Raw genomic sequence first — 10380 nt, 5'->3', positions numbered from 1 at the left:
GCTCTGACTGGCCTTCACTCTGAAGGGAGCAGTGTTTCTTCTCATCCTAATGCTAGGGCAAAACACCGCAGGAAAGGGAGCTGTCAGCCTGAGCTGCTGCAGGTCCCAGAGGTGCTGGTGGTCTCAGACACACGTGGCGGTGTGACTATGTGCAGGTGTGGGTGTGTGGGTGCAAGGGGCTGCAGGCATCCCCTGTGCTCTTGTGGTGCCTCCCACCAGCACAGGAAAGCTGCGGTGAGACCAGGAAGCCTGGGATGCTTCTCCTTTGCCCAAGTCCGTGCTCTCCTGGACCACCAGCCTCTGGTGCTTGCTGGAAAAATCTCAATAGTGCAGCAGGGCCGGCTCGTCCCCGACTGGCCTCCAGCCTGACTTGTTTGCCAGGAGCGCCCTCTGTTGCGGTATGTGCGGAGCTGGACAGACGGACGCTGTACAGATAGTGCTGGACAGGACCGGGCTGGGCCCTGTCACCACTGCGGCACCCTGGGGCCAGGCCAGGTGCCTGGTGGGTGCACCCACAGGGTCTGTGCTGCGCTGGGGCCTCATCCCTCTGCTGTGCAGCAGGAGGATTCTGCTCTGTCCCTCTGGCTCAGGGGCCAAGGCTGGACAGAAATACCACCGTGGGTCTCCCAAGCACCACCCTGCTCCATGGCTGTTACAGAGCACGCACAAACACGGTCCCTGCTGTGTGAGAGGTTTTATTGGGCTGGGCATCCCCCCAGAAAAGTCCCTCTGCAGTGCTCACAGCACAGAGCCCCTTTACCCCCTGGCCAGGCCTACATGAGGAACCTGGAGAGGTCCTCCTTGATCTCAGCCTCGTCCCACGGCCCATGGATGTTGTCCTTCAGCTGCTGAAGCCGGATGAGGCAGTAAGGGCAGAGGCAGGAGATAGAGAGCAGCAGTGAGGCAAAAAGCACGGCACCCACACTGGAGACGCTTGCCAGCCCTGCCAGTGCCGCCAGCGCGAAGAGCACGGTCACTGCCACGTAGCAGCGCGGTGTCCGGGCCTTCAGCTTCTTCTGCAGCATGGGCCAGAGGGCAAAGATCTGCATGGCGAAGGTGACCATGACGAAGGCGTGGAGGGAGCGAGGCAGGCGTGAGGCCAGGCACACCGAGGCGAAGATGGCCATGTTAAGGGACAGCGTGCTGGACACGATGGCGGCGTTGGCGCCGTAGTCAAAGAAGATGAGGTGGCCGAGGAGCATGAAGACTGACATGGCATAGATAGTGTCCGTGCTGATGGACTCCGTCAGCGTCTTCAGCACCGGGGAGAAGCCGTAGGTGAAGGCGATGAACACCAGCGTGCTCTTCAGGTCTGCCCACCGCGTCCGCCCACTCTCTCGCCGCCCAACCCCGGCGTCGATGGCATCGAAGAGAACATAGCCAAGCAGGGAGGAGGCCAGGGCCGCCCCAAAAAGCCCCTGCGGGCTCAGCATCCCGGCGTCCATGTACCACCAGGTGACGACGAAAACACAGACGCTGCAGAGCTGCTGCACCACGGCCCCCGACTCGAAGACCACAGCCCAGTACTGGTACTGGCGGGCATGGATGTTCTTCCGCAGCTCCTCCAGGAACCGCTGGTCCACGTAGTTATCCGGGAAGGGCTGCCGCTCGTACAGCACCTTCTGCCAGCACCGCCTGGGGCTCGTCTCCACCTGCGCACACACCATCCTGCGGCCGGGGGGCCTGAGGCGCTGGGAAGGAGCAAGCTGCGGGTTCACCGCGCTGACAGACCCCCTCTGGGGTCTGCTACCTCCACAGGGCTCCGCTACCTCCACAGGGCTCCGGCAGCACCCACCTCCCCCTGCAGCCCCCCCAGGCAGGGACAAGAAGCGGGGGGCTGCCCACAGCGGCAGCGGGGACCCCTCAGAGCCCCCTCGGCCGGGGGGAAGGAGCGCGGGACCCCCCCGACCCCGGTCCCGGCCCCTCGGCCCCTCAGCCCCGAGCTCCGCGGCCCCGGCCCCGCCGCCTCCGCCTCAGCCGGGCCCGGCCGGGCGCAAGGGACGCCGGGGAGCCCGCAGCCGCCATCTGGCGGTGGGAGCCCGGCCCTGCGGAGCTCCCGGCTCCCCTCAGCGGGCTGACGGAGAAGGGGTGAACCGGCTCCGCACGTCCCGTACGTCCCTTGGCTGAAGGGGACGGTAATTATATTGCTAATTGACGATTAACTGATTAAAGATCCCCCGAATTCAGCTCGCTGCCCGTGACAGAGAAGCAGGCACTGGCGCTGCTCTTAATTGAAACACAGAAAGTGTTTGGGTGTTCCTAGCTCAGTGGGAAGGGGGTGGTGGCACCTCCCCGCCAACCCACCCCTGCTCTAACACCGCTGATCTAGCCACCCCGCTTCGGTTTGGGTTCTCCTGGGGTTCCTGTGAGCAGCCGCGATGCTCTGGGGACACTGGGGTGCCCCGTGCTGCCACGACGCACTGCGGTCCCTGTGGACCTCAGAATGGAGGCTCCGTGTCCCACAGGACAGCACCACGTGTGCTCCGCTGCGGTGCGAACCGCCCGAGTCTGAAGGGCAGCCCAGCACATCCAGGTGGCCCAGACTTTGCCTGCGAGGGAATGACTCACCTGTGCCTGCGTGACACGCCACGGGACCGGCCACGTCACCGCCCGTCCCCGCTGGTCAGGGGGGAGCGTGTGTGCCATGGAGTCACCCCTTGGCCCTGCCGGGGCGACGTGGCCGGCGAGGTGTCTTGGCAGGGGCGGCAGAGCAGCTGGGAGAGGGACATTCCTGTCACACCCCGAGCCGTGGCTAAGGTCAAGGATGCGAACCCCTTTGTGAGTGCCTCAGTTCCCACTCTTAATCCCGTGCAACAAGATCTCTCTCGCCAGCTGCAAGGAGGGCTGTGAGCACCACAGACTGGGTCAGCCTTCCATCGTACAGGAAAATACTCGCTCGTGCAATCCCCTTCTGCCTGACAATTCACTGCATGGAGCAATTGGGGTCTGTGTTGCTTAAACCCCAGCTCGGGGGGGAGAAGTCTGCACCAGATCACTTCCCCAGTGCCCCCCAGCCTGCCTTTCGGCTCTGCTTTGAGACCACAGGAACGGCTGCGGCATTGCACAAGCGACCCCGCCGCAGACGTGCTTAGTTTCTGCAGGGCTCCCAGCACCGCAATATGCTGCTAAAGCTGCTTGGAAGCAATGCTGGAAAAGGTGACAGGCTGGGATTTAAATAGCTGTGACTGATCTAGGCCTCCACCGGAGAAACCTGAATATCAAAGTATTCAAGGCACTGGTCTCAGGGGCTGCCTCGAAGCGTGTCTGCGTGTTCCCAGAGCGGGGCAATCGGGTGGGAACTGGCGTTTGTGCTGTAGCCTCCGTGCTTGGGGGCTGAGCATGCCTGAGGCTGCAGGGGCAAGCACGGATCCTGGGCATCCCTCAGCTCAGGTTTTTCCCCATTATCCCGCCTGTGCTGAGTCCAGAAGGCCACCAGGAGCAGGGCAGGTCACCTCACGGCACATACTCAGCCCTTTTTGCCATCCTGAGCTGCTGCTGCAGAGCCAGGCCCATCCACAGGCAGGTTTTGCTAGGTGTGGGGGCAGCAGGACCGGCAGGGCCGCCTGCGAGCGCAGCTACACGCGCCTGGGCTTCATTCCTCTGACAACTGATCCTTGAGCTTTTCCCTTTGACCCTGGAGCTGAAACCTCCCTTTGCAGGAATGTTTCCCGGGGGGGAGGTTGGCGCAGCTCCAGCTGCTGAATTTTTCCATGACCAGAGACCAGCTCCTGCCTTACAAGGCCCCGCAGCATTTGCTGCGGCTGCTCTCCTGCAATCACCTATTTAAGGATTTAAGTCCCCAGTGAGGAGCGGGACAACGCCAGCCCTTAGGCTCTGAGCAGCCCTGCAGCCACAAAGCTGCTTGCAGAGCAGGCACTGGTAGCCGTGAGCCCCACGGGAGGATGCTGGGGCACATGGAGCTGGTTGCCCAGGCTCCCCCTGCAGCAGTGGGCTGCTGACCACCTCCGTGAGGGTTCTCCTGTGCTTGCTGTTCCTAAAAAGTACAAACAGACTGAGCCCAGTTCTCCTGATCACCTCCCTTGCTGTGCACGGGTTGGTTTTCCTGGCCCCAGGTCCACACCCCTGTCCTAGGGACAAGGTGACTCTGCCGGGGTCCCCTTCTAGCTCAAGGGCAGGGATCAACGGGATCCTGTCCTGTAGGGGATCTCTGTGCAAGTCACCAGTGCAGGTGGGTTTTTTTGTTTGTTTTTTTTTTTTTTAATGTTTTTTGTTTTTTTTAAAAAAAGTGTCCCTAGGAAACTGCAGCCAACAATGATGTCAAGAACACACTCTGCCAGCTGCAGGCCAGACGCTCCAAGGTGGGACAAGGCCAAATTTCAGCTGCCCAGGTAACCTCAGCTCAACCCACACTGTACGTGGCACACCCTTAGCGCACCGGGAGGAAACCAGGCTTTGGGAAACAGCTACAGCCTGTCTGAGGGACACGCAGGTGGGTTGTCACTGAAGCTGAGGGTGAAAACAGCAGCTTTGTGAGCAAGAGGGGGTCTCAGGTTCCCAACACCAGGCAGAGCAGGGCTGGGGCTCCCAAATAAAGCTTCTGTCAGCTAGCTTCTGACTGCATTCCTCGTTGTTTTGCCCCAGATTTGAAGCCTGGGGATGGGATGTGAGGTGCTGACCCAGATCTGCTGCAGTCAGTGGAAACGCACGAGAAGCTATAGGTGGTAAAATTCACTGAAAAATCACCCCCTTGGGGGACAAAAGCAGGCACGGAGTGTTTGGGGGTGCTTGCAGTGAGGGTGATGGTTGCTGCCCCAGCCTCGTCCAGCAGCCGCTTCCTCCCCTGGCGGCTCTGGCACACAGCGCGAGCGGCATGAAGGGACACAGTGTTTCCCAGCGAGGTTTTTACTGTCTGCCCAGGGGAAATTTTTGTTCTTTGGCTGCATAAGTGCAAAGAAAACCAGAACCAGGCTGGGGGGGGCGTGACGGGACTGGATGAAACAGAGCACACAAACAGGTCAGCTTTTATAGGAAGCGTACAGGGGGCTGCTGCAGAAATGCGAGTTGAAAGCAATTGTCCCGGGGTAGAGAAAAGGAACCTGGTGTCCGTGGTGGTGCATGCCATCCACGTGTTCTCTCAAAGCTGGCGGCTGAGCGCTGAGCCCATCCCTACAGCCCTGCCCCACGGACTCCCCCCTTCCCCTGATGCTGCTGATCCCTTGTGCTAACCAGGGGGAGAGCAAAGCTCAGACCAGTGGCAGTGCTTTCCTCTGTTTGTACTCTGTCGCTGCAGGGGAGCTGAAAGGGGCCATGGCCTGGGTGAACTCCACCTGTAACATTTTTTCTTGACTGCAGAGGCAAACCATCAACATGAGTTTTGTTTCTTCCTGTCCTTGCAGGGTTGCCCTGGAGCATGCGATTCCCTAGGAATGGCCCACAGGCCCCCGGTCATCTGCCTCCCCGTCTTTAAATATCTGCCAGAGAGCAGAGGGGATGGAGCCAGGTGGGAATTTGGTTTATTTTAGTGCTTGGCAAGATGGGAAAGGAAGCAGCTGAGCCTACGGTGGTGCCCTTTGCATGACCTGGGTGCTTGCACTGTTATGAGCATGGTGCCACCAGCTCGGCCCAGTCCCTGTGCTGTGCCAGGGGATTTTTGTCCTCAACAAAATGGGCACTTTAACAGCCCTTCTTGTCCTTGCTCCTCATCTGGCATACGTTTGGTGTGTTCTTGTGCCACCACTACAAAGCTGCAGAGGTGACTGCCCCGGGCCCTGCCAGCCCCCAGCCTGGGGTGCTTGCAGTTTTGGTTTTGTGTTGACGAGGCGACAGATGTGGCACCCTGCCGCATCACATGCCTGCCTCTTTGCCCTGTGTTGGCCTCAATTTGCATGAGGGGCTGCTCCCCCAGCCCCTCAGCACCTTGTGGGCAGTTTCAGCCCACACTGTCCTCCCAGAAATAGAGCCAAAAATACAGGTTTACACCTCCAAAGAGAACTTCTGCCGTTTCTCGGTTTCTGTGGCAAGATTTGGTTTCTCTCTTTGCAGGAGGGCACAGCCAACAGGGAGCAGTGCTGGGGGTAGCTCCAGCTGCTGTGGCATGGGGGATTTGTGACAGCACAGCTGGCATGGGGCAGTGGCCTCCGCACTGGGGTCCCCCCAGCCCGTGCAGGCCAAGGACGTGGTTTTGGTTGTGCCACAGCTGGGACAGTGCCAGGGCAGCGGTATGAGCCTGGGAGGTGTCACGCTGCTCACTCAACTGCCTCGACTCTTTGTGCTGGGATGTGGGAGAGTGCAGGAGGTGACCACTGGCATTACCTCCGCCCGTCTGCTGCCCCAAGCATGCATCCACGAGGGCTCTGGGAGCCGTGGGACCATGCCTGCTCTACCCATGCCAGATGTCAAGGCTCTCGATCGGCACCGGCTGGCTGGAGATGAAAGCAGCCACGCTCCCACGCTGGGTCACGCAGTCCCTGCCAGACACTGCTGTTTGCCACCCCCCCTGCCTGCGGGGAGAGCTGCCTGCCGCCCCTGCAGTGTGGTCGCATGCCCAGCTGAGGGTCACCGCTGCCTCACGAAGCGGAGACAGGCAATCACCCAGGGACAAGAGCGTGCAGATGTCACAGGCTGCCTGGGGACAGACCTGGCTGTGGGGACAGGTTTGTGTTCAGAGGGAACGGCTCGTCGCCCCGTCTCAGGGCACTGGCGCAACCGTGGGATGCCTTAGGATGAAACAGGACCTCCTCAGGAAGCCACTGGCCTCAAATCCCCCTGCTGGAGGCCGCGGCAGGACGGGGAGTGCCAAGCCATGACCCAGCACCGCACCAGCTTGGCAATGATGTTATGCTTGGCCAGCACCAGCCTTCCCCAACCCCAGGATAGGATGATGAGAGCCCCGGGCAGCGCAGCAGCTTTCAGAAACAACATCAGGCCAAAAAAAAAATTGCAGTGCTGACTTCGGAAAGTGACACAGTGGATGGGCAGAGTCCCCGTGGAAGGAGCAGGGGCAGGGGCTGGAGAGCTGAAACAAGTGATTTCCAGCCATGTGCCTGTTCTGGGGCTTGGTGCCGTCCCGCATTAAGCAAACGTAACGAGGCACCGCGCAGAGCAAGCCTTTCAGTGACCCTACCCTACTGTATCTGCCGTTTATCAGGGGGTCACTGTGACCCCTGTCTCACGTCCAGGAGCCTGGCAGCCAGCAGTACGCCGTGGCGTGCTGCGGGCTTTAAGTAGTGCACAGGACGGGTGCAGGAGAGGAAATCAGCACGCGTGCACGAGGAGTTTCTGGGGTGCACATTTGGGATCGCACAGGAACACAGCACCAATGCCACCGATACCCCTGGTGCCCTGTGCCAGGGGTGCCATCTCTCAGGATCTCCCACAGAAAAAAAAACACTGCATGTCACAGCATTTATTGCATGATAAAAGAGCAGTTAGCAGCTCTGCTGGAAGCAGCATTTCTCCTGTTTGGTTTTGCAGGGAAAATTATTCCAATCCCACTTCTCACACAGCTCTTTCCCCTTTAATGTGAGTTGAAGAGTTTTTGGCTACCCAGACATTTCAGGATTTTTGAGAAAAGTTTTATGCTCTTTTGCTGGATTTCCCCCTGCAAGTGGATTCCCCCCCGCAAGAGGTTAACGGTTCAGCTAAAGTTAGAGGAAGTTATCTGAAGCAATCTTGCAATTTATAGCTTTTCGTTCACTAAATAAGAAACGGTCAGGAAATTAAACAGGAAATTGCATCTGGAAGGAAAACTCAGACAAAAGTTGAGTTGTCAGAACATGCTTAGGAAGGATTTGTTTTATTTTAAACAGTTAAGGAGCCAAGATCAACAGCCAGAAAAAGAAGGAGCCTTGTGCAAATTAAATCACACATTAAGGAAAAAATAATAAAAAAAAAACACTTGGGGAAGAAAATAAGGTTTTGTAAAGAGAAGATGAGGATATCCTATGAAAAATCAGAAGTAAGGCTTCACATTTTCAGCTTGGAGGTGCTGAAACACAAAGGCCTAGCTGAGAACTTTACTTCAGCCTGTGCCAGCCTGGTTCCTGGCATTGCCTGCACCGTGCTTCACTGTGTGAGAAGCAGAAGCTAGCGAGCACTGGGCACGATGAAGTTGCAGAGATCTTTCCAGGCCTCCCTCCTCCAGCAAAAGCTGCCGAGACGCTGCGTGCTCCTGGTCTCAGCTTTTCTGCAGGGTTGCCCGTCCTGGAGGGCCAGCCCCAGCCAAATGGGACTGCTGGGCAAGGGAAAATGCAGCTGGGAGCACTGCTGGGGCTTCTGCAAACTGCAGTGCTTTATAAGGATCCGAAGCAAATATTTGCTCCCATGTTGCCTACGTGCATTGTTCTCAGGGTTAATTATAGGCTCCAGCAGGGAGATTGGGTAAGCTGTGATGTTTTTTACCATCATACTCCTCATCTTATCGGTATTTGAGAAGCAAGCTTAACAAGTGCTGAACTGTGCTGGTAGGTCAGGGCTGATGACCCGAAGCCTCTGCCTGGCTGGTGGCACTGAAGGTTTTCAGGGGTACGCTTGTACCTAGTGGCAGCTGACTCGAGGAAGCTTTTCTCCAGGATCCTGCCTATTCACTGTGATGGTTTCCCTGAAATGATCTGTCTGCCATGACAGCTCTTTAATTGTGTTTGGTCTAAGCTGCATGTGATTAATCCCCTGCTGATAAGAGGACCGTAACACACGGGAGCCGTGCCAGCCCCGTGCAGCCACGCGGGCTGAGCAAATGTCGCCACGGAGGGGACCTGGAGGAGGCAGCTGTGGCCGAGGCTCGTGTTGCACTGCCTCTCACAGCACTGTCCACCCCCAGGAAGATTTTGGGCGCTCCCTGACATGGTTAAAATAGCTGCGGGTGCGACATGTGCTGTTGCTCCCACAGCTTGGAGAACACCGAGGAAGTTTGGGGGAATTTCCCACCGCCGAGGCCGCTCCCTGGGGCACGGCTGGGGGACCTGCAGAGCGATTCTACTCGAACAAAGGAAGAGCTCCGGAGCCTACCACCCATTTCTGACAGGGCATTTGAACAAAGGGCCACCCTCCTCTTAGAAATGCTGTTGTTTGACTTGGCAGCATGTCCTGAAGGTAATAACTGCTCTGTCATCATTGCGCTGCCACTGTTGAGCCTTTGCCCTTTGCGGGAAGAGGTTGTATGGTTCTGCTGCAATTACCCCAGCACGAGGACATCCCCTGCAAGAAGGAATGACAGCGCTGATAGAGAAAGGCAGCCGTAGTGGCACACCATCAAACCACGGGCACAGATGGGGCTGGCCAGGCCACGTGGGACTCGGCAGGTTTGTGAGCTGCCGGGGGGTGGCCCCGGAGGGGGCTAAGAGGGGTGGCTTTAGACACAGCTCTGTCCTCATCCATCGTGCCCTTTGGGACCAGTGTGTATGCACTCACAGGGGATCTGCTAGTCTAAAACTACGTTTGAGAACAGCTTTTAGGACTCAAAACATACTCAGTTTTGGGGCGTGAGAATTTTTGGCAAAAGAATAAAAAAGAGCGAGCTGTGATTCTTGTGAAAACATATGCGTTTATGAAGTATTTCCTCAGCAGGCTGAGCTGGCTGGCTCAGGTCACGCCAAGAGCCACCCCGGCAGCACCGTGCCCAGGACGAGCTGCGCACGCACCCCTCCTGCATCCGGGCCGGAGCTCCTCGTGGGGCAGCAGGAGATCCGGCCTGGGAGGGCCCTGCTGCTGCCAGCACCGTGATTCAGCCCTTCTGAAGCCGTCCTTCCTCGTCCCGAGCCCTGGCGTGGGGCGAGGCCGTCCTGCCCCGGCCAGAGTCCTGCCGTGTGCACGTTTCCAGCGTGGCGCGCTCGTCACCGTTCCCCTGCGAGCCTCGGGGCTCTCGTCACGCCCTGCGGGTGGGAGAGCGCCCACGGCCTGACACGTGGGGGCACGGCGGCTCTGGGCCGTGCCGTGGCGCTTCCCTGGGAGATGCTTTTTGTCACTTGGCTCTGCGGGGCTGTGTTAAAACCGGGAATAATTCTGTGAGCACGCTGCTGGCACGCACCTGAGCGTGTTCTGCCCTAAGGCTGACCACATTTATTCATTTTCAGTGAACATATGAATAATAATAATGAAAAATAACACGTCTTGGCACGGCTCTGGCACCCTCCGCACGCCGCGGGACGCCGCCTGCGAGGCACCATCCCTCCCGCCCCCCGACCCCCGCTGTAAAATGGCCGCCGCCCGCTTCCCCCTCCCCCTCCCCGCGAACTACAACTCCCAGCAGCCCCCACGCGCCCCCGCGCGCGGCCCGCTGGGAAATGCAGTTCTCCCGCCCGTCCCCTGCCGGCTTTTCCCCCGGACGGGGCGGGGCTTCCCTGAGGGAGCTCGCCTCCCCATTGGGCGCGGCGGGGCGCGGCGGGTGACGCGCATCCTTCCAGCTCAGCGCGTGCGGGGGGA

The 10380-nt window shown here is 58.8% G+C and overlaps 1 protein-coding gene across 1 annotated transcript; it reads right to left on the bottom strand.

The window, feature by feature from the left end:
• Positions 1–677: 677 nt before the first annotated feature.
• Positions 678–1719, bottom strand: PIGC (phosphatidylinositol glycan anchor biosynthesis class C). Its single transcript, XM_035332702.1, has one exon. The coding sequence runs from the start codon at positions 1665–1667 to the stop codon at positions 774–776; it is 894 nt and encodes a 297-aa protein (XP_035188593.1). The 5' UTR covers positions 1668–1719; the 3' UTR covers positions 678–773.
• Between the last annotated feature and the right edge of the window lie 8661 nt (positions 1720–10380).

The sequence above is a fragment of the Oxyura jamaicensis genome, chromosome 8, assembly GCF_011077185.1.
Source record: "Oxyura jamaicensis isolate SHBP4307 breed ruddy duck chromosome 8, BPBGC_Ojam_1.0, whole genome shotgun sequence".
Lineage (NCBI taxonomy): Eukaryota > Metazoa > Chordata > Aves > Anseriformes > Anatidae > Oxyura > Oxyura jamaicensis.
This window is presented reverse-complemented; position numbering and strand designations above follow the sequence as displayed.